Source organism: Martes martes (assembly GCF_963455335.1).
Source record: "Martes martes genome assembly, chromosome: 4".
Lineage (NCBI taxonomy): Eukaryota > Metazoa > Chordata > Mammalia > Carnivora > Mustelidae > Martes > Martes martes.
The window spans coordinates 120,907,671-120,930,509 of NC_137891.1; the positions used below are offsets into that span (position 1 = coordinate 120,907,671).

Consider the following 22,839-nt stretch of genomic DNA (forward strand, 5'->3'; position numbering starts at 1 on the left):
TACAGCCAGTCAGTCAGAAGTACAGCTAACGACCTGGGTTTGTGACTGGCCTCTGAGGTGGCTGGCAGGGGACTGGGTAAGGGTAGGGGGGAGGAGTTCCAGAGAGCAGTCCTGTAGGACTGAACCTTAACCTGTGAATCCTGGTGGATAGTGTCAGAATTAAGTGGAGTTGTGAGACACCCAGCTGGTGTCCAGAGTATTGCTTGGTAGAAGGGTGGGGTAACCTTCCTCCCCACCCACTCCGACTTTGAAATTGACCCAAGAACACTAACAAAGACATACCAATCAGCTGAACACGTGACAAGTTGACAGCATATTCCATTTCGATTCTCAAAGACAGCGCCCAATCTGTTAATCTGTGTTTTTTTTAAAGACACAAGAAGTAAGTTCTTTGTACCTAGGACATAATGACTTTTCTCATAGTGTTTTAATCTTTTAATATTTTTTCTTTATTTTAATTTTTATTAAAAGAATATAACAATAACACAGAAATTTGAAGAAAAAGTTTTAACATAAAATGGAATTCTACAAGGTATTTTTCCAATCTTTTTTCACAGAAATATTTTTACGTAGTTTAAACTAGCATGCATAAAAATTTCTATCCTTAGATTTTTCAGTTGATGTTATTTGAACACTTAAACCTGTGTACTCATAAGTCATTTTAACAGTTTTATAATTATCGATGGTGTATCACAATTTCGTTATCCATTATAATTAGAAACGCAGACTCTTTTGTTTTTTACTATTAATGGTGGAATAGAACATAGGAGTTTTTATGAGATTATTAAGCAGATAAGGTTAGTAGAGAAGACATTTAGTGTTACTTTAGATACCAAGAGTCACCTAGCACAGGCAAGAGTCCAAGGAGAGTAAATGGTTCGCTCCTCAGGGTCCTAGAAGGTTCCAAGTTCCAACTAGCTCGCTTTGAAACAAGGTGAAAGGTTTTGTGGCAATCTATGAAGATGCCACTCTTGAATCAGTAGGGAAACATGACTTTTCCTAATTCTCTACTTTCCTGGTAGGACGGATGAGCAAGATAGTAATCAAAGGTAGGGGTTCCAGCAGCAAATAAGCAGTGAAAGTAGTGGGTGGGAGGAAGGATAAAGGTGCTGCACTGCTAAGGCCAGTAGGTGTCCCAGGAACTAAGACCCTGGGGATCTGGTGGAGGACACAGGAGCCCAAATGCTCTCTGGTTCCCAAATGCTGCCAACTTCTACTCATCTGATAAGCAATCCAGAGTCCATGTTGCCTCTCCCTCTACTGAGTCTTCTCTGCTGTAGGAAGTGCGAGACCCCAGAAGTGTGCTTGCTCTGGACTTTCACGTTTTAACGATTTAAACAACAACAACAACAACGTAATATTATAGAAATCTGAAAAATAGGTTTAATATCAAATATAATTCTACCTGTATTCTTTTCCAGTATTTTTTCATGAATCATTTTGATATAATTTATTAAGATGTGCATGTAATGTTGTTTATTGAGGCACAAATTGATTATTTCTTACTATGAATTCCCAAAATTTGAATTACTGTTCAAAAAGTCGAAAATTTGGATGATTTAAGAACCACCCTAATTGTATTCCAGAAGTTTTATGTTGGAACCAGCAGTGTTAGAGTTTACTGGTTTCACCACTGCATCCTTTCTAACACAGGGCATTATTATTTATTAAATTTTTATTTAAAAATTAAATGGTCCAAAATAGTATATTACTGTTGCTTTATTATTAATTTATTTGATATTAGAAAGCATGAATGATTTTCATGTTTATCTACTCATTGTTTTCTAGTATATGTTTTATTTACTGGAAATTTTGTATTTACCATATTTTAGACCAATATTTTTCTCCATTTTGTTGTTTGCTCTTTGTTAGCTTAGAAATTTACATGTGTATGTTTTGAATTTCTTTCAATATTAATTAGCTTAGAAACTATCTCCAACCCAGAAATATAGCATTCTATGGTATTCTATTTTGATCTTTATTATATTTTTCCTGTATTTGTTATTTTTATTTAAATTTATAATCATCTGAATTAATTTGTGTGTACTGTGTGAGCTGAGATGAAGTTGGAACAGAGAGTTCCTTCCATTACCCCATGTTAAACTCTTAGAGGTAATAGAAACTGTCTGGGCTATTTGTTTTTGTTCATTATAACTTTTCAAAGTATTGTTGCTTTGGGATAATCCATTTGAGTATGTTGAAGGGCTAATTACCCTTTATAACTCTACTTTGTCATAATATTCTTTAATATTCTCAAAGTACACAGTGGACCCTTAGTGTGCTTGTAGGAAACATTTGGGGAGCTTACCAGTTTCCAAGTTCACTAACACCAGACTTAGTGAGTCAGGTACAGAACTACGAAGCCAAACTACATTGCAGATGCTGGGCACTCAGCTGGACTCATTCACTGCATGATTATTTTTCACCTACCAGCCTCACGGTGCAGTTAGTTCAAAATTGCGTTGGCAAAATAACACATTACTGTATGTCAGAGATCTTCAGAGTTGCCTGCTCCAATTGCTGAAATCATAAATTTTAAATCCACAAACACTGATGGTGTAAAATATTTGTACTCTATTTTTACATATCAAAGTCTTATCTTCTCCACTATTGTATTTTATCATTGTATTTTATCATTGTTGACACCACCTACATTTTTTAGTGGTTTATCAGCCATTCAAGTTGAAACACTGGCCTTATTCTCAGGAAACATTTTATGATTTAAATGTAAATGAACTGTTGACTTAAAACATGCTCTTTGAATAAAATCTTCTGAAATGTACAATCCAGCAGGAGAAAATTATGAGAACATCAAGACTCACCTCAAATGTGTCAGACAGCCAATGTATATCTGTAATTACTTTCTTATGACCACTTTCTATTGAGGAGACCGCACAATGTCTGATATACATTGCTTCTTTATTACTGTCTGGTTCAAGGAGAAACATAGGCTGGAAAAATGTGAAAAGAAAGTTGTGTGCTCAATTCAGACAGCTAACGAGTGAATTCACACTTTACTCATTATTCCAGTTAGAATTAATAACTTGTAGAAATACTAGGTCAAAGAAAAACATTGAAACTAGTGTTTCAATGCAAAATGTAGTTAGGTAATAAGATTGGTATTTTCCCTTCAATTTAGTCTAAGGTTTCATCTCTAAACTTAACAAGAATGATTGACCTACTCCCTAAAGTATCAATGAGGTCCCATTTTTAAAGGAGTGTTTCATGCATGCATAGAGGGCCTTGCCCACAACGTCTTGGTGAAGGCCAGTCGGTGTTCAGGTTGAAGAAGTGGGGCCAGAGGTGTGCAATATGGTGGATGAGTACTGTGTCAGGAGCTGAGGAGTCTTTCCTCAATCCTCTTGGCAGCATCCACAGCTTCACAAAATCATAGTATGTGATTATCAGAAAGGATTGTAACCCCTTCATTCTACACAGGAGAAAACTGATGCCTGCTGAGGTGAGAAGACGTGTCCCAACTCACAGGACTGCAGTCTAGAGCCTACGCACATTGTCCTTCTGTCCCATGGTCTTTCCATGACATCACTTCAGGCAAGTCACTTGGGCCCTTTATTTTATTTAGGAACAACAAAAAATAACTTAACATCCTCAGGTAGGTCAAGCGACTTGTTTTATTGATTTTTTAATCCCAGGCCTACATAAAAGAAATTCAGAACAAATCCACAAACAGATGTGAAGGTGTGGGAAATAATACTTTTTTCCCCCTATATCGACTCTTTGTGTAGCTTGGCAGTTCTGTTATGTACTTTTTGATAAACCCCTGAATTGAAGAAACTTGCAAGTGAAAAGTCATAAAAAGCTAACCTTGAGCGTGACTTTTTTACTTCTACTACCGCCTGTCTTGATGTTTTCTATGCGATCTGCATGCGCAGAAATGTCCCACATGACAATCTAAAACAGAAATAAATATTATTAGAACACATCTTCAGGAAATAGCTCACTGGGTCTTAAGGATTTTTTAAAACCCATTGGTATTGGCATGCACTCTGATGAATCAGTCACCTTGAAGGATAAATCAAATTTAGCCTACATCTTTAGTAAGTCAGCAACTTTTTTCTTTTTTAAAGATTTTATTTATTTGACAGAGAAGAGAGAGACAGCGAGAGAGGGAACACAAGCAGGAGGAGTGAGAGAGGAAGAACAGGCTTCCCGCTGAGCAGGGAGCCCAATGTGGGGCTCAATCCCAGGACCCTGGGATCGAGACCTGGGCCAAAGGCAGAGGCTTAACAACTGAGCCACCCAGGCAACTGAGTCAGCAACTTTTTTTTTTTCATTAAGTTTTTTTTTTTTTTAATTTTACTTATTTGACAGAGAGAAGTAGGCAGAGAGGCTAGCAGAGAGAGAGGAGGAAGCAGGCTCCCTGCCAAGCAGAGAGCCCGATGGGGGACTCAATCCCAGGACCCTGGGATCATGACCTGAGCCGAAGGCAGAGGCTTAACCCACTGAGCCACCCAGGTGCCCCCTGAGTCAGCAACTTTTAAAGCTAACACGACAAAGAATGTTTTCTTCTCTATAAAAATATTTTTAGCACGTTGATTTTTGTGCTTGTGCTTATGTTAATAAAGGCTAGTATTTTTTTTTAACTCCACGATAAACAGTATGCAATTTCCTCTGCTTTGGGAAATTTCTATGCCATCTGCGTGTGCAGAAATATCCCACATGACAGTCTCTTCCTCTGTCTTTGAGAATATGCTGTGACTGTGGGAAGAGCTGCTTTGCTTGTTCTCCAGAAGTAGTACAAACACTCAGTTGTCCAAAAAGGCTGGAAAATGATGATTTCTACTTAATTGAATATTCTAGCCAACTCCAAGTTTGCATATACATGGATGGCAATTTTTGGAAAAATGAGAATAAACTAGAATATGCAACATTAAATTAGATTAATTTTCAATGATTAAAAGTCATTTCAATACTCTTAACAAGATGTCAGGATTACAGAATTGTGAGTGATCTTATTTTCATCATTTGCTTTTCTAAAATATTCTTTTTTAAAAAGTATTTATTTATTTATTTATGCATACATGCATATATGTATGTAATCTCTACAACCTAACATGGGGCTTGAACTCACAACCCCGAGATCAAGAGTCACATGCTCTTTGACTGAGCCAGCCAGGCACCCCTTTTCTAAAATATTCTTAGAGTTGTATCACCTTCATAATGAGTAACAAAAAGCATTTCAGGATTTGCAGGGCTTGGAGGATGGGCTCTGGGTCATCATTATGACTACCAGTTACTGTTGAATAAAACTGAGGGGGAAAATTTATTTTCTTGGTTGTTTTGGTTCCAGACAAATAGTCATAGATGATGTAGACATTTATTTTTTTTAAAAGATGTATTAATTTGAGAGAGAGAGAGAGAGAGAACGAGAGTGTGGGGCAGGGGCAAGGGGGAGGGGGAAAGGATCTCAAGCAGACTCCTAGCTGAGTGTGGAGCCCAATGTGGGGCTCAATCTCACGGCCCTGAGATCATGACCTGAGCTGAAACCAAGAGTCAGACACTCAACCGACCAAGTCAACCTGGCATCCCCACTATAGACACTTAAATTTTTAATCACAAGGAAGTTTTCATAGCCAAACATAGAAAGACCATATACTGTTAATGGTCAAACTCACTGGTCACAGTAAATTTAAATTCTGATCATGAAACAGCTTTAAGATTTTTGTTTTGCTTTATTGGAGAAACAGGCTATTGGAGGATAGGATCTAAATTTCATATAAATTAGATAACTTAATGTGCTTCTGGATGGCTCAGATGGGTAAGCATCTGCCTTTGGCTAGATCATGTTTCCAGGGTCCTGAGATTGAGTCCCACATTGGGCTCCCTGCTCCTTAGGGAGTTTGCTTCTGCCTCTGCCTCTCTCTCTCTCTCTCTCTCTCCATCTCTCATGAATAAATAAAGTCTAAAAAAATTAGATAACTTAAAAAGAAGAAAACAAATATGGTATCAAATTGTATACACAGGAATTCAGTAATATAAATACCTTTTCCCAGTGACTTTCTGTTCAAATTCTGGATCATTGCCAACTCCTACCTCTAGAGAAAATTCAGAAGAGGACTCTTGACCAAGAATGCTTGTGTTTTTTGTTATTCCACAGAATCTTGTGTAATACACGACTCTGTTCCATGAATACAAACAGATTTGACTCAATTTTGTTCCAGTTATAACTAGATTACCCTGTGGACACCTTGAGCCCTGATACCATGTCTAACACACCATATACCCCAGTTCTTGGCACACAATTGGCATACTTCCTTCTGCCAAATTGAATCCTTAAGTTTAAGAAAAACTACCAATCAAAACATATGACAGGATGTTATCCAAATCAATAAATAGTTGGGAAAAATCCATACTTACCTGCCCATTTATGCAGCCTCCAGCAATGATATTAGGGTCACTTGGACAGAACTTGAAGCAAAAGATGTCATCTGGACTCTCCAGCATTAACTAAAGTAAACCCCCCAAATTCAAGACAAAATGAGAAAATCGATTAAGATCTTAGTGAGAAAGTAATATTAAGACAGTCACAAGTTGAATTTCATAGCCATCTATATGAAAAGTGGACATAGAGTCCATTCCCAGAATTGCACCTGTGGATGAGAAATTGCTTCTGCTGAATTTTGTGAACTTTGTCTATGTGTATGAGAGAGGTCTGTTCTCCAGGGGCCCAGGTCTCTCCTTCCTCCACCCTCCATGGGTCACTGCTGAGAGATGTTACAATTTTTTATAAACAAAAAGACTAAGCTTAGTGTTTCTGAGAAGGGTAAATGTTAGCTTCGTGAGGACAAGCTACTTGCCTGTTTTGTTCCCTGCTCTCTAGCTAACCTGGCACAGAGTGAGTGCTCAAAAAGAAAATATGTTGGATGAGAAAAGATAAGAGATATTGCCAGTGATAATATCTCAAAATTTAAAATAATGTAGGACCCAGAAAGTGGACAAACTCAAGTACTGGGGGGTAAGAAGGAAGCCCTGCAAGGAATATTCCAGAGTGAAGGAATAGGTACAGTAATCGCAGGGGCACCTGTGCTAATGTGTTGGCACCAGGCACAATACAAGCATGGCTACTGCTCTTCCTTAAACAAGACCATCAAAAATATGGGCTTCAGAGGCCATTGGTGAGCCACCACTGAGCTAGTTTCAGACTGGGATTGGAGTGAATTGTCTTTATCTGGTACTCTGTGGCTTCTAGAGAGACTTCTACTTTTAAAATAAATTTTTAAAATATTTTCTTGGGGCGCCTGGGTGGCTCAGTGGGTTAAGCCTCTGCCTTCGGCTCAGGTCATGATCTCAGGGTCCTGGGATGGAGCCCTGCGTCGGGAATCTCTGCTCAGCAGGGAGCCTGCTTCTTCCTCTTTCTCTCCCTGCCTGCCTCTCTGCCTACTTGTGATCTCTCTGTCTGTCAAATAAATAAATAAAATCTTTAAAAAAAATTTTTTTTATAGTTTTGATTGAACTAAGGTAAAAGAAATCATTTGCCTGTCTTTTTAAAGCTATTCTTCAAAATAGAAGAAAGGTTCTTTTTTTCCTCTTCCTAATTTGCCTGAAAGTTCAGCCACACTTCCATGATGTGGACTGGAGAATGATCCTAGTCCATTAGAAAATGTTAGAAAACCTCTACTTGCCATTTTTGTGGTAATTGGGCTGATAAGAAAGAACTAGAGATCTGTCATTTTTGATCTCTAGGTCTATAATAATTCAAGTGCTAGAATCTATTATAGTAAAACTGCCTGAATTCAGATGAATTAGGGAAGAAGGTAGAAGGAAAGGCTAGGCTTTATTAGGGAAATCCTTAGTTATACAATACTTTATAGAAACAAAATATATTTAAGCACATTAAAAAAAAAAAAAACCCTAATCTAATACTATAAAGCATCTTCCCCCTAAGCAAAACTCTTTTTGAGCAGCTGATAGAAATAGAACTCTGTGGGGCAAACCCAGCCCTCAGCCCTGTTTTATTTGAATTGTGTCTTTGGTTTGGTTTTAGTTGAACTATTTAAAAATTGGGAAATTTCACTCAAAAATTCTGATCTGGATACTTGAAACCAAGTAAGACCACCTGGCAACAAGCAAGCTGAAGAGTAACATCCCCACAGATGTACTGTCCACTCTCCAGGGCCATAGTCCCTACTCCTCTGCCTTGTTTCCCACGCAGGCATCTGTACTCATTACTGTCACCTACTGGTGATTCTCAGAACTGACGGAATTCATGTGAAATTAAAATCTATTTGCATTTGAACAAATAGTATTTAAATAAACCCCCTGAAAGAGTTTGCTTTTTAAAATTGGTTAAACAGTCCTCTTAAAATCGTTTTTGAAAAAATAACATGTTGATTTGTTCAATAAACTAAGGGTAAACTTAAGTTTTACTCAAATTGATGACAAATTCTGAATTGAAGAAGCCTAACTTAATAAACACTTACCATATTAAGTGGTTACAAAGTACTTTGCAATTAAAACTGCTGGAGATAAATGTGAACATAGTTTTGAAATGTTTAGACTATGTGGACAACTCTCCTTAATTATCTGAGGATGTTAAAAAAAAATTACCTGAGGATGTATGGGATCAGAGAAACTCCAGAAAAGAATCAGTGATGGTTGCAGCAATAATTTACCAGAAAAGTGGACTCTCTCTTCAAAGGAGAGTCGTACAGCCACAGACACAGCTATTAGGCCTGATTGAAACACAATTAGAAGTTAAAATCTGCAGCAACTGTACATAGAGAAATATTTTTAGTTTTGCTGCTCAACATAGTCACTATTCATTTCCATTGTGATGAAATTTGAATAAATATATTCAATAAGACACCAAGAGTTCTAGAGTTCTACTGTGTAATACTGTTCTCTCTTGTCCAGTAATCAGAGAGGAAGAGAATGGGGGAGGGGCAACGGAGCCAGCCTTGGGAGTCCCAACAGGTTGAGGCAAATCCAGATTCAGCACTGCACCGACTGGGTGACCTGAGCCCATCACTTCCCTGGCTTGAGCTCTGGTTCTGTCCTTGTAGAAACCACAGTGAGGTGCTGGGAGAACACAGGACCAGAGCGGTGCCGAAAGCTCTTGGCAGGTGCACTTCGTGGCTGTAAGCCATCTTATTGCAACTGAGAAACCGAGCTAGCTTGTCATTTTACTAGAAAAGTAACAGACTATTTCTGCGCATCACCAAAGAGAACCGCAGTCATGTTCATCTCACCATAGACGGTCGGATGCCAGGAGACGGAGGTGACCATCTTCTCCGTTAGGTTATGGAGGTCGGTAAAGGACTGGTACTCTTTCAAGTGGGTATCAGTTTTGTCTCCAAAGGTGCTTTCTTCTTCTGCCAGGCACTTCCAGTCATCGATAAATGTGTTCATGATTTCATTTTGCTGCAGGGCTATTTCAACACTATTTCGTTTAAAAAAAAAAAAAAGCACAAGATGTTGGATTTTACTATTCAATGATATATCTTTCGTCAGGTCCTCTTTCATTTATATGGAAAGAAAAAAATGTTCTCAGATATATCTGGTAACTGATGATTACCCCCATGTGAAATAAATGACTTCGGAGAAAAAAATACTGGCTGTGGGCTACTCAGAACTTCTAGTGCCAGGAGGGTGTTAGCTGACAGCCTGGAGCATCTTCATGATCTCTCTGGCTTCCAGGCCCAGGCTGTGCTCTCCCAGGCCCCTGACCAGGCCGGCAGCTGCAGGGACCCTACTCTGCCTCCAGCAGGAGTCCTCCCACAAGCTGTCTTGCCCTTGGAGCTCCCTGATGGGCTTGCCCTAGCCCTTGCCGAAGCTCTCCTTGCCCAGTCCTGCTTCTTTTAAAAATAATTTTCATACAGCAGCACCCTCTAAGCCTCTACTTTAAACTTGGTCTTGTTCGCTTCCTGGAAACCCCAAACTGACAGAAAAAGCAATTTTCTTAGCCATATTCGGTACTGAATGTTCATATATACTAATTATTATACAAAGATATCATTAGGGATACACACACACACACTTATGTATTTAGGGTTATATATTAACCAGGAGTAGAATATATATTTATATATTGTATATATAAAATTTAAAATAGAAGATTCTCAAGAGGCGATATATGGAGGTTAGAGGTGTGATGTGTGTGTGTGCGCATGTGTGCACGTGTGTGTGATAGTGGTGGTGGTGGTTTTAGTTATCATAGTGCCTGGGAGGGTTAATGTGTTTAATTCTATTACTAAACCTGCAATGCATGATGCAGTCCCTAAAATTAAGACTTATCCTGCTAACAAGGCTAATATTGCCCTTCCAAGAACAATCTGAGTGCTAGGCTCATCTCTTGGTAGCCTAGGGCCCTGACTAAACAAGTTCCTGTCCTAAAAGTTACTATAGGAGCTCCCAACTCGGTGAGTACTCGACAGTGCCAGGGGGCTAGCGTGTCCCCCCAACCTCCCACCCCCAATCACTTGTCCTGTGCATCTCTTCCATTTGGTTCCTCCTGAGTCGTATCCTTTACAACGAACTGGTAATAGTAAGGAGAGCCCTTTCCTGAGTTAAATGAGTCATTCTGGAGAATTATCAAACTGATTTATAGCTGGTCAGTCAGAAGCATAGCCCCCCTGGGACTTGAGACTGGCGTCTGAAGTTGGGGCTGGCTTGTGAGACTAAGCCCCTTAACTTGTGGAGTCTGTACTAACTCCAGATAGCATGTGAGAGTTAGAGAATTGGTGTTGGAGAAGGTACATACTCGGTGTTGGGGGAAAAAAAAACCCTTCATTTGGTGCCAGAGGTCTTATCAGGAAGAACCTGAGAGTCCCATTTTCCTGCTTCTTCACATGTTTAGTGACTTTACATATTTAATGAAACTGATTGTTATAAATGATACGTTGTGCAGACCTGCGTTCTCTTTTGTTCCTTGAAAATGAGAAATTTGTTCTAGACTCGAACTCCAAATGTTATCTTCTCTGTGTAGAACAACAGCTGAAATCTCTGCCAGTTTTTCAGCTTCTAGATGCTGGTTGTTCTGGACTGCCCTAGAGTTCTACAGCCTAGGGTCTGATTAGATTTTTTAATGTAGATCTGGGGTCTTGGCTTATCTGGGATTCCCTTTCTTCCATGACTTTCTCCTATTTGGTTATTCTGCCCCTTCACAGACCTGTAAGGCTACAGGTTTCTGTCACCTGAGCCTCCTATGGATTAGGCAATAATTATAGAAAAAACCCTGCAGACTTGCAAATCTCATCTTTCTCCCCTCCAGTTTCTGCTTATTTTTGGTTACTCTCCTGAGCCTTCAAGTAATTATGTGTATGTTTGCGTATAAATATTGTTTTCTAGATCTTATAACTGTTTTCTGTGAGTTTGACCAACTTATTCCACCATTACTCAGTTACTTATTTATAATATGAAAATGAGGTACGTTCTTGAAAGAAGCAGTACCATAAACAGACAAAAAACAAAACCAAAAAATAGTTACTATAATTTTCTGTCATGTTGATTGCCCCTGCATATGGGTAGATGTGAAAGCTCAGGTCACTCACATGGCCTTTGGAACTTTCCCACCATTAAAGTGCCACTCAGCCTTCTACCCTACTGATTGGGAGTCCAAATAGCTTGGTTTTTTAATAGGTATAGTAAGCTCAAAGAGGGGGGTCTTGATTATGAATTTCCTTAAATAAGGAAAAAACCTCCTTTACTTAGACAATTAAATATAAGCTCGAAATATTATAATTGATACTCCTAAGAATGTAATTAAACAGGGTGGCCTTTAATACCCCTGTTGTTAAGAATGAACACTACCGTTCACTGCTTAATTGGTTACTCTTTGTTAAATTCTTCTTGTACGTTACCTTCCACACTAGCACCTTCCTACTTAAAGTGTGGTCCATGGACCCCCAGCACCACCATAACTTGGAGTTTGCTAAAAATGCAGTCGCAGACTCCACCTGAACCAGCTGACTCAGAGTCTTTATGTTGATGAGATCCCCAGGTGGTGCATATGCACGTTTAAACACCCAGGAGGGGTAGCTTTCCAGTCTGAGCTTCAAGCAGAAGCATTTGTTAGCATTCTCAAAATCTTGTTTTTTTCTGTTTCAGCCTAAATGAGAAAGAAATTCCCAAGAGACAAACTAAAAGCCAAGGCCTCTGATCTGATTTCCTAATTCTTCCCTCTTGGACTGAACTAGGAACTGACTAATAAGGGAAAAGAGAAGACAGCACCTTCTCTCTGGTTTCCGGTTTCTTGATTTCCCTGCACTCCACTTTCTGAGGGCAATGAAGCAGAGGCTGGCAAAACTGTTGTCTGAGTTAGAGCCTGTGAGTACTTTTTTTTTTTTAAAGATTTTATTTATCTATAATTTTAGAGAGAGAGAGATATCAAGTGAGGGTGGGGGGTGGGGGGCGGGCAGAGGAAGAGGGAGAAAGTCTCAAGTGACTCCGAGCTGAGCGCGGAGCCTGACTTGGGGCTCGATCCCAGGACCCTGAGATCGTGACCTGAGGTAAAATCAAGAGTCAGATGCTTAACCAGCTGAGCCACCCAGGCACCCCAGTATTTTTTTTTTTAAGTTTTTTTTCTTTCTTAACCCAGAAACGAATGTTTCTTAGTTGCTTTGGCAGTGATATATTTGTAGGTTTATTTATTCTTGACTGGTGCTATTATAATTCCTGTGCCAATTTTCCTCTTTTTTCTTATAGTTCTGGCTTCTCCTTCCCACATCTCAGAGAGGGAATTATGAAGCTGTTTACTATTCCTCTCTCTGTAAGCATGGCAACTGAAAGGGAAGAATGAAAACCCGGTTCTAATGATAATACACCCTGTGGATAATTAAGAATTGGCTATAGGCCATCTATGGCTTTGAAATGGATTGTACATAGACTTCTCATTTTTACTATTCTTAACAGGAAAAATTTTAAGGACTAAATTTTGATATGGGGAAACAGAAACCTTGGGCTCTCTTGTTTTTTTCTCATTGCCCCATAGGAAAAACTGTAGCATGCTTCCTATAAATGAGTGGCAAAGAGTTAATGCTCTCTTTTTGTTTTTGTTGTTTAGTTTTGTAGCCAAGCAGAAATGCATTTAATTTTGTCACCAAACAGACAAGACAATGAGGCTTGTTTCAAAGTATGAAGTAAACTCACCTGATTTTCATTTCCCCTAATCAAGCTGCAGAGTCCACAAAACAGCAACCCCCTTCTTAAAGCACTGAACCTCTGGCAATTTCTGGAGGTTTCATGGAATTCTGCCTTGTAGTGTGTCTCCTACCCTTGCTATGAGATAGATATACAGTTTTTCTGCTGTTTAATATCTTCTCCTGAGACTAACTAGTTCAGAAATCCTGGGAAGAGAGACTGTGTTCCTGCCTCTGGGTTTCCGGCTCTTTGTTAAAAGCCATTGTGTTCTCTCTGCCCTCCATGGCTTTGATTCCATAGTCATTCTGGTGGCCGGCCCCAGGCAATCTAGCTACAGTGAATGATGAGTCAGCAAGGAACAGCCTGTTGAACAGCTGTCAGTCATCAGGCACTGATGAAACAACTATATTTCTTTGTTGCATTTTGTTTTTGTTTTTGTTTTTTTTTAAGATTTTATTTATTTTGAGAGAAAGAGCACATGCGTGCACATGAGCAGAAGGGAGGGGCAGAGCGAGAGGGAGAAGCAGGTTCCCCAATGAGCAGGGAGCCTGATGCGGGACTGATCCCAGGATCCCAGGATCACTACCTGAGCTGAAGGCAGACGCCTCACCGACTGAGTCACCTAGGCGCCCTGTTCCACTTTTTAATAAGCTTCATAAGAAGTCTTGACCTGGGGCGCCTGGGTGGCTCAGTGGGTTAAAGCCTCTGCCTTCGGCTCAGGTCATGATCCCAGGGTTCTGGGATTGAGCCCCGCATCGGGCTCTCTGCTCACTGGAGAGCCTGCTTCCTCCTCTCTCTCTGCCTGCCTCTCTGCCTACTTGTAATCTCTGTCTGTCAAATAAATAAATAAAATCTTAAAAAAAAAAAAAAAAAAGAAGTCTTGACCCAGAGTAACATAACTATACATATGTAAAGGATTTTATCTAGTCCACTGTACTCTCTTTGCATCACTGGTGAATTTTTAAACCAGATTCCCCCCAGACATAGGTAATAGCTTTTGAGAGTTGGAATTTTCAGGATATTTAAAAGTCTCAAAGAATTAATGTTATTTTCTTAAAAATGAAAAAACTTCATATGGGCTACATATCAACTCGACCAACAAATTTTTAGTTTTGGAAAGAAAAGGAAACCAACCTACAGGGTACAACTGGCAGACCTGTGCACCACTGGCTCGCCTTCTCTGAATTCTGATGTCGACTTGAAGGACCTTGTCAAGCTCTTCTTTGGTTTAGACACCCCAGGGTCCTAGTAACAGTGTGCGTGGGGTGGGGGGGTGTGTTCTGAAAACACCTCTCTCTCAGATTCAGTAAGAGTGGTAGCAAGAGAGGAATTAGGGGGAAGGAATAAGAGGTACAAAGGTACATCTGAATCCAATTCAGGTTATCATTTACAAAGATCATAATTGTAATGAGGAAAACATCCTCACACACTCAAGTGTATACATCTCCCAGGTGAACACTGGTGTGGCCCTAGCTTAGGAGGTCTAGGAGTGTTGCCTGGCAACAGAAAGGAAAGACAGAATGTGTCACATGCTCACGCATATCTGATAAGTCTTCATACTCTCTAACTAGACACCATGGGCTGAGTTGCTTTTTTAAAGACCTATCACTATAGGTACACATACACATTTTATGTTTTATTTTTTAAAAAAATTAATATACAATTCTTACTTTATAGACGTATTGTTCAGAAAGTCGCTCAAAGGCTTTGATTGTTCAAATGTCTCTTTTTCCTCCTCTGATAATTCTCTTGGATAATATTGCACAGTGGCATTTTTGGGATATGTCCTAATACATTAAAAGAAAATGGAATACCAAAAATTAGATCAAAGGAAAGTAAATATAGGTTGTGGCAGGACAAAGGTTTCTTTCTGTGACAGTAATATTATTTTTTATTTAAATTCTATATATTCAATTTTTTTCTTTATCCCAGATAATTGATATTGACTGCCTTTTTAAAATACTTTGACTACTTATGTATTTGTTTCCAACATAATCAAGAAGTTCTTATTTTTTAAATTTTTTATTTAAAAAAAATTTTTTTAGATTTTATTTATTTATTAGAGAGATGGAGAGAGAACACAAGTAGGCAGAGCAGCCGGAAGAGGGAGAGGGAGAAGCAGGCTTCCCGCTGAGCAGGGAGCCAGATTTGGGACTTGATCCCAGGACCCTGGGATCACAGCCCGAGCTGAAGGCAGACACTTAACCAACTGAGCCACCCAGGCGCCCCTTTAAATATTTTTAACTGATAGAAAAGTTAAGAAGGATCTAAGGAACTCTCATACACTCTTCACCCAGATTCATCCGTTATTAACATTTTGCGACATTTGTTCATCACTCTCTCTCTCTTCATTTCATTAATCAGTGTTTCCTAACCAGTGCAATCCTACCCTGCCCCCACACCCTGAGAACTTGTGGCGACATCCAGAAATATTTTTGGTTGTCACAAATGGAATATGCTACTGGTATGTAGTGAGTGGAATCCAGGGATGCTGTTTAATACCTTCCAATGCACAGGATAGACTCCCACAAAAAAGAATTATCCAGCCCAAAATGTCAGTAGAGTTGATACTGAGAAACTCTGCTCTCTATGTACAAAAATAAAAACAATTTACACTTCAGCAATGATGGCAGCATGATCTCTGGGAGAAAGCTTATTCCATCTAGTCTGCCCTCAGTGCTCACCGCCACCCTTGCACATCTCTTGTTGTGTTTAGGCAGTGAGAGTCTCACCCACTAGACCAGCTGAGCTCCTTGACCTCAGGGTATGGGGCTCTAGAAAGGTCATACGGCACAGTCATTAAGAGTGTGCACTCTGGTGACACCCTGCCTGGTTTTGAAGCCCCATTTTATCACTAACAAGCTTTGTGACCCCCCCCAAGCTAATTAGTTAACCTCTCTGTGTCTGTTTATTCATCTCTAAATGAAATTCTCAAAGCACCTGGCTCATAGAGTCATTGTAAATTGAATACATTAATACAAGCAAAGCTTCTAAAACAGTGCCTAGCATATTGTAACTGCTCAAAAAATATTGGGTTGTATTTATTCTGTGTTGAACAAATGTTAGTAAAATGTCTCTGTGAGAGGCAAATAATATATATGTGTATATATATATTTATATATATACTTAAAAAAGAGTAAAAAACAAGGAGTAAAGAGAGTTTTATGTTTAATAAACAATTCATTCTTTTCCCCCCTAGCTAGCCCAGTATCGATAACACAAAGCAGAGCGCTGGAAAAAAAGAATGTTGGTATTGGAATCAGAGAGACTGAGTTCAAATCATAGCTTCATCTCTTAATTTTTAGCACACATTAGTGTGGGGTTTAGTTAGGATTAAGTAAGAAATTACATGACACCTATGGGTTTCATCCAAGAGGCAACATGACTAAGAGTTACTCCTATTTTTTCAATTTGAGCTGTTTTGTTATTTCTCAGCAGATCTGTTTGCGACTGCTTCAATTTAAATTATGTTCTGAACATTGAGCTTTCATTTTTAACCTGGCTTTACCTCAGTTTCTTTATTTGTAAAATGGGGATAGTGCCTACCTCAGAGGGCAGTTGTGAGAATTGCTTGCTGTGTGCCAAGGGCTTAGAAGAATGCCTAGTGTGTGGTAAGATCACTCTGAACATTTGCTTTCACTGTCAGTCCTCTTTGGACTTCATCTTTGATTTTATTTATTTATTTTTTTTACTTCTGTCAAAATTGTATCTCTTAGCTTCTCTACCCCAGACTAGCTACCCTTCCTGATTTCCTGATCTTGTTAAGGAGTACCAGCATCCTCCCAGTCACCTAGATTTGAACCTTTTGATTCATATATTTTGTTTTCATCTTAAGCGCCACGACCTTCACTTACTTCTCTGTTCACTCCATCTATGTAGATACAACCGTCCTTAGTATGAGTCAGCATTCATTGAGAGGCTACTAAATCTAGAGTCCTCTGGTTTGGGTTCCTGTTGTTGGAAGTTCCCTGTCCCTTTTCTGTCTATCTCCCAAGTCGACCCTGGCTGACTCATTCTCTTCACTTTTCTGCACCCTGTCAGGAACACAGAAGTCATCTCTGGCTGACTTGGCTTAGAAATTTGTCTCAAAGTCTAAGTTTCTTTGGTACTAACATCACTCTCAGGAGGTGAGAGAAGAATGACAATGACAAACACATATTAAGTAACATGAAGAGAAATAAAGAGTAAGGGGATAGACAGTAATGGGAGTTGTTGCTTTTATAGATGGCCCCCAACTTATGATGCTTCCATTTGTGATTTTTTAATTTCAGGATGGAGTGAAAGCAATATGCATTCAGTAGAAAATGTACTTGGAATTTTGGATTTGGAATTTTCTGGGCTAGTGATCTGCTATACTATCCTCTCTCGTGATTCTGGGCGGTGGCAGTGAGCCAGAGCTCCCAGACAGCCACATGATCATGAGGGTGAACAAGCCATATACCAATAACCATTCTGTACACAATCATCCTGTTTTTCACTTTCAATATTTCATATATTATCTGAGATATTCACCACTTTAGTATAATATAAGTTTGTGTTATATGATGTGGCCTAACTGCAGACTAATGTAAGAGGAGCAGCATGGGCAGGAAGATGTGGAAAAGAAGACATTCTGCAAGCTGGAAGCAGCCCATGGGACTGGAGCACAAGAGCTTGTTCCAGAACAGGGTGCCAAGGCTGGAGGGGCAGGCCATGCCTTGTCATGGAAGAAGGAGGATCTAATGCCATCCTAAGGGCCCTGGATGTAGTGTGGAGCCAGAAAAGAGATTTGGGCAGTGACCTAACATAATCTGCTTTGATATGGGAGAATGAGCACTTCGGTGGGGGAATAGAATGGTTAGGAGCCAAAGGTGAGAGACAACAGGAGCCTGCTCTGAGGGCAGGAGTGTGCTTATTAACAGCATCAGTTACTGTCCCACTTCAGTGTTTACATTCTTATGGACTTGTCTATCCTGTTCCTATTGGGGTTTTTTAACTTAATTTTTTCCTATTGAGATTTTAAAAGGCATTGTTGAGTATAAGTAGATCTTCCTGAATTGCTCTGTGAAGATCTATGTCTTCATTGTCAACACATTTCTATTATAAAGATCTTTCAAAATAAGCATGGATGTTGCTAGATTTTACTGTAATTGCCTTCGAATATATACACCCCCATCACATACTTACCATCTTGTTTGAGTACTTATGTCCTTCACTTTGGGGACTACTTGCATGCCAATATCTTTCTCAAGTTGTTTAAGGGTAAAATGTTTATCTGGGTAGGCTGGACATTCAATATAGGCATCTTTTACACTGGTAGCATTTTGGTCACTGAACTTGATTGGCGCTCCAAACTCACTTCGTTTTCGAGAAATCATATATGTAATCTGCAACACATGTGAGCAGTGAAAGTAACAATCAAGTTCAGTAGACAGTACAGGTAGACAGTACAGGTGCTCTGCTTGGATCCTCTCAAATCTCTTTCTATACTGTTTGCCCCTCCAGTTCTGTGTGCTTTCCATTTTCAGGGTCACCCCCTGCTTCTCTTCTACAGAGCACTGTTCTAACTACTGGGACCACTTTGGTACAAGACAAAAAGAATAGGAAGTGACTGGCACTCGCCGGTGTTGGACTGGTGGGAGACACGTGGAAGTCCATCTCCTTTGCTTCTGTTTGGGACAACGCAGGTGTCATTTCTACTCCAGAGTTCCCCTAGGGGTTCAAGCTAAAGGTTTCCTCTACTGGCCTTTTGCCTGAGATTGCATCCTTGTAGGACTTCTGCTATGTCCCTGTCCTGCTTCTTTCCCTATTCTTCTGTGGAGCACTTTCATAATAAATCACTCACATACAAATCTTCTTCTCAGAGGCTGCCCTGGGAATGCCACTGCGTCAGTTTCCTCTGGCTGATGTAACCAAGGGGCACAGCCTGGGTGGCTTAAACCAATAGGACTTTATTTCAACTATTGTCATTCATAGTTGTGGAGGCTGGAAGTCCGAGATTAAGGTTCTGAAGGGTTTGATCCTTTTAAAGGTTCTGAGGGAGAATCTGTTCTTTGCCTCTCTCCTAGCTTCCAGTAATGGCCAGCAATCCTGGCTCTTCCCTGGCTTGTGGATACATCACTCCCATTTCTGTTTCCTTCTTCACATGGTGTTCTCCCTGTGTCTCTGTGTCTTTGCATGGCCATCTTTTTATAAGGACACCAGTCATATTGGATTAGCAACCCTATTTCCTAATAAAATCACCTTCTAAGGTACTGAGTGTTAGGACTTCAACATAAATCTTTTGGGAAATACAATTCTACCCTTAATACCCAAATACCCCAAACAATGACCATTCTTCTATCAAAGGAAAAACCACATCCCCATTGGCAAACATAGCAAACCTCACAGATCCCTCAGGAATCAGTGTTGTTCAGCATTACAGAGAGGTAACAGGCTGAAGATCATACCCAAGTCTCTGACCTGCTTTGTAGATTCCTTAACCGATTCTTCCTCAATTTCTTTCTCACTGCCCAAAGAAACCCATGGTTTAGAGACAGGTGGCTTATAAACATATACATCTTCTGGAATATACTCTTTATATTCTTCCTGTTCTTCTGGTACTTCTGGGGCCTAGAGTAAAATAACCAGCACTCTAAAATATATGACCAAAAGTAGTGATAGCTGCATGTGAATATTTCACAATAAAATTTATGTTTGTATAAATTAAACACTTCCTTATTTTCTTTATTCTTAGTTCAGTTTTTGAATTAGGAGAAGGAAACTAAGCAAAAGGAAAAAAAAACATTTAATTTTCACAGCAGCTCTGGAAACAGATACTATTGGTGCTAACACTTTGCAGACAAGTGGTTCAGTAACTTACCTAAAGTCATGGAGATGGCAAGAGGAGAGCCAGGAATATGAGACAAAGAGTGGCCAGGAGCAATGCTCCTCCAGATTTATTGTTTCTGCTCTCATTGAGTCAGTAAAGGACAAATAAGTAGAGTATCTGTTACTCTGAGGTGTTTGATTTAGGTCATCCCGCATTTACTGCTTACCTACTCTAAGCCCCAGGGCCCGGTCTAGGTCTCAGGGAAAGAGAGCTGAACAAGAATAATCAAAACCATGTGTAGTTCTATTTTTTTTTTTTTATTTATTTTCAGCGTAACAGTATTCATTGTTTTTTCACCACACCCAGTGCTCCATGCAATCTGTGCCCTCCCTAATACCCACCACCTGGTTCCCCCACCCTCCCACCCCGCCCCTTCAAAACCCTCAGGTTGTTTTTCAGAGTCCATAGTCTCTCATGGTTCACCTCCCCTTCCAATTTCCCTCAACTCCCTTCTCCTCTCCATCTACCCTTGTCCTCTATATTATTTGTCATGCTCCACCAATAAGTGAAACCATATGATACTTGACTTTCTCTGCTTGACTTATTTCACTCAACATAATCTCTTCCAGTCCTGTCCATGTTGCTACAAAAGTTGGGTATTCGTCCTTTCTGATGGAGGCATAATACTCCATAGTGTATATGGACCACATCTTCCTTATCCATTCATCCGTTGAAGGGCATCTTGGTTCTTTCCACAGTTTGGCGACCGTGGCCATTGCTGCTATAAACATTGGGGTACAGATGGCCCTTCTTTTCACTACATCTGTATCTTTGGGGTAAATACCCAGCAGTGCAATTGCAGGGTCATAGGGAAGATCTATTGTTAATTTCCTGAGGAATCTCCACACTGTTCTCCAAAGTGGCTGCACCAGTTTGCATTCCCACCAACAGTGTAAGAGGGTTCCCCTTTCTCCACATCCTCTCCAACACACGTTGTTTCCTGTCTTGCTAATTTTGGCCATTCTAACTGGTGTAAGGTGGTATCTCAATGTGGTTTTGATTTGAATCTCCCTGATGGCTAGTGATGATGAAAAAAAAAAATAGAGCTACCCTATGACCCTGCAATTGCGCTACTGGGTAGTTCCCCCAAAGATACAGATGTAGTGAAAAGAAGGGCCATCTGTACCCCAATGTTCATAGCAGCAATGGCCACAATTGCCAAACTGTGGAAAGAGCCAAGATGCCCTTCAACAGATGAATGGTAAAGAAGATATGATGCATATATACAATGGAATATTACTCAGCCATCAGAAAGGATGAATACCCAACTTTTGTATCAACATGGACGGGACTGGAGGAGATTATGCTGAGTGAAATAAGTCAAGGAGAGAAAGTCAATTATCATATGGTTTTACTTACATGTGGAGCATAAGGAATAACATGGAGGGCATTAGGAGTTGGAGAGGAGAAGTGAGTTGAGGGAAATTGGAGGGGGAGATGAACCATGAGAGACTGTGGACTCTGAGAAACAAACTGATGGTTTTGGAGGGGAGTGGGGTGAAGAGTGGGTGAGCCTGGTGGTAGGTATTAAGGAGGGCACATATTGCATGGAGCACTGCACTGGGTGTGGTGCATAAACAATGTATCTTGGAACACTGAAAAATAAAATAAAATTTTTTAAAAAAGAAAAAAAAAAAAACCATGTGTAGTTGTCCCCCAAAGCTATTCTTTCCTTCCGACAATCAACAGAATGCAAGGACTTGGCATATGCTTACATTTAAATAGTTTTCTTTGCCCTCTTCAGTTCCAATAAGATAAAAGTTAAGTCCATATTTGAAGTCTTTGTCATAAACAACCAGAAGCTCGTCTCCAGGATATTCCTGTAGGCATAGAATCAAAAGAGAAGGTCAGCGTTCATTCAGTTTATTCAGACACAAAATTGGTATTTTTCTAATCAGTCATAAAAGATAGCCATAGTGCTAATCTATGGCTCATAATCCCAGATTATAAAATTATTCTATTAACAAAGCACTTAAAACTCAGTAGGTCTGGGGAATTTACCATTTCTAACAGGAAAAAAAAGCAGCATTCCTTTTACTTGGTGTTGGTGTTCAGTAGCATGTTTGGAGACAAATCAGACCAAAATTATGAAGTAAAAAATTGAAGCGGTATAGGAAAATAAGAGTAGATTCCTATTCTAGTTGAAACTGGGCAAAGATAAGTTTTCCTGGGTGTGAAGCAAGGATTAGTCACTGACAGGTGTTTGCTTTTCACAGAGGATTATCAAGCAGGATTCCATAGGAAAGGTGGGCAAATTCCTTTGTTGGGGGAGGGGCATTCCACAGATTTAAACTCAACAATCTCTCTATCTTTTGTTATCATGTACCAGAAACCTCTTGAGACAGGACTGAATAAATAAAGAGGGATGTTTTACTTACCTGGATAACTTTTTTGACTGGGTAGAAGTCAGATACCGCAGCTCTGTTCCGAAAGTCTGCAAAAATATCTTCTTTTTTGATAAGTTTATAAGGTTGTTCATCTGTGATATCTTCGTCTATTCGGCATTTGAATATTTCCTGGGTCTGGGTAGTTAATACTAAAGGGTAAATTTCCGGATGACCTGGGGAAGGCAAAGTAGAATTTGGACACTAAATATAACCACTTAAAGTATTAAGAGGAAACATGCAGTTGTTTGCTTTAAATAATTATCTTGGTTAAAATTTTAAGACTTTAAAAATCATTGTTCTTATTTTTAAAGTAAGTCTGTCCATTACAGAAAATGTCAAAAAAGATAAAAAGAAGAAAATAACAATTATCTGTAATACTACCTCTCAAGAGAGAGCCTCTATTCATAGTATGCTCTATTTCCTCTATCTCAAGCCATCTTCTCATCTTCCCCTTCTTATCACCATCAGCTTCCACAGTCCCAGTCTCAGCTGTGGATCTAACCC

At 39.6% G+C, this 22,839-nt stretch overlaps 1 protein-coding gene across 1 annotated transcript in view; it reads right to left on the reverse strand.

Moving 5' to 3' along the window:
* DNAI3 (dynein axonemal intermediate chain 3) overlaps positions 1 to 22,839 on the reverse strand; it is a gene marked incomplete at both ends in the record, with an annotated part of 62,364 nt that overhangs the window by 34,413 nt on the left and 5,112 nt on the right. The window contains 11 exons of the mRNA XM_080802107.1: positions 283 to 356; positions 2,823 to 2,951; positions 3,826 to 3,912; positions 6,379 to 6,468; positions 8,569 to 8,693; positions 9,210 to 9,400; positions 14,769 to 14,885; positions 18,265 to 18,464; positions 19,540 to 19,689; positions 21,664 to 21,768; positions 22,327 to 22,508. Coding sequence (XP_080658233.1) covers positions 283 to 356; positions 2,823 to 2,951; positions 3,826 to 3,912; positions 6,379 to 6,468; positions 8,569 to 8,693; positions 9,210 to 9,400; positions 14,769 to 14,885; positions 18,265 to 18,464; positions 19,540 to 19,689; positions 21,664 to 21,768; positions 22,327 to 22,508 — 1,450 coding nt within the window. The remainder of the gene's footprint in view (positions 1 to 282; positions 357 to 2,822; positions 2,952 to 3,825; positions 3,913 to 6,378; positions 6,469 to 8,568; positions 8,694 to 9,209; positions 9,401 to 14,768; positions 14,886 to 18,264; positions 18,465 to 19,539; positions 19,690 to 21,663; positions 21,769 to 22,326; positions 22,509 to 22,839) is intronic.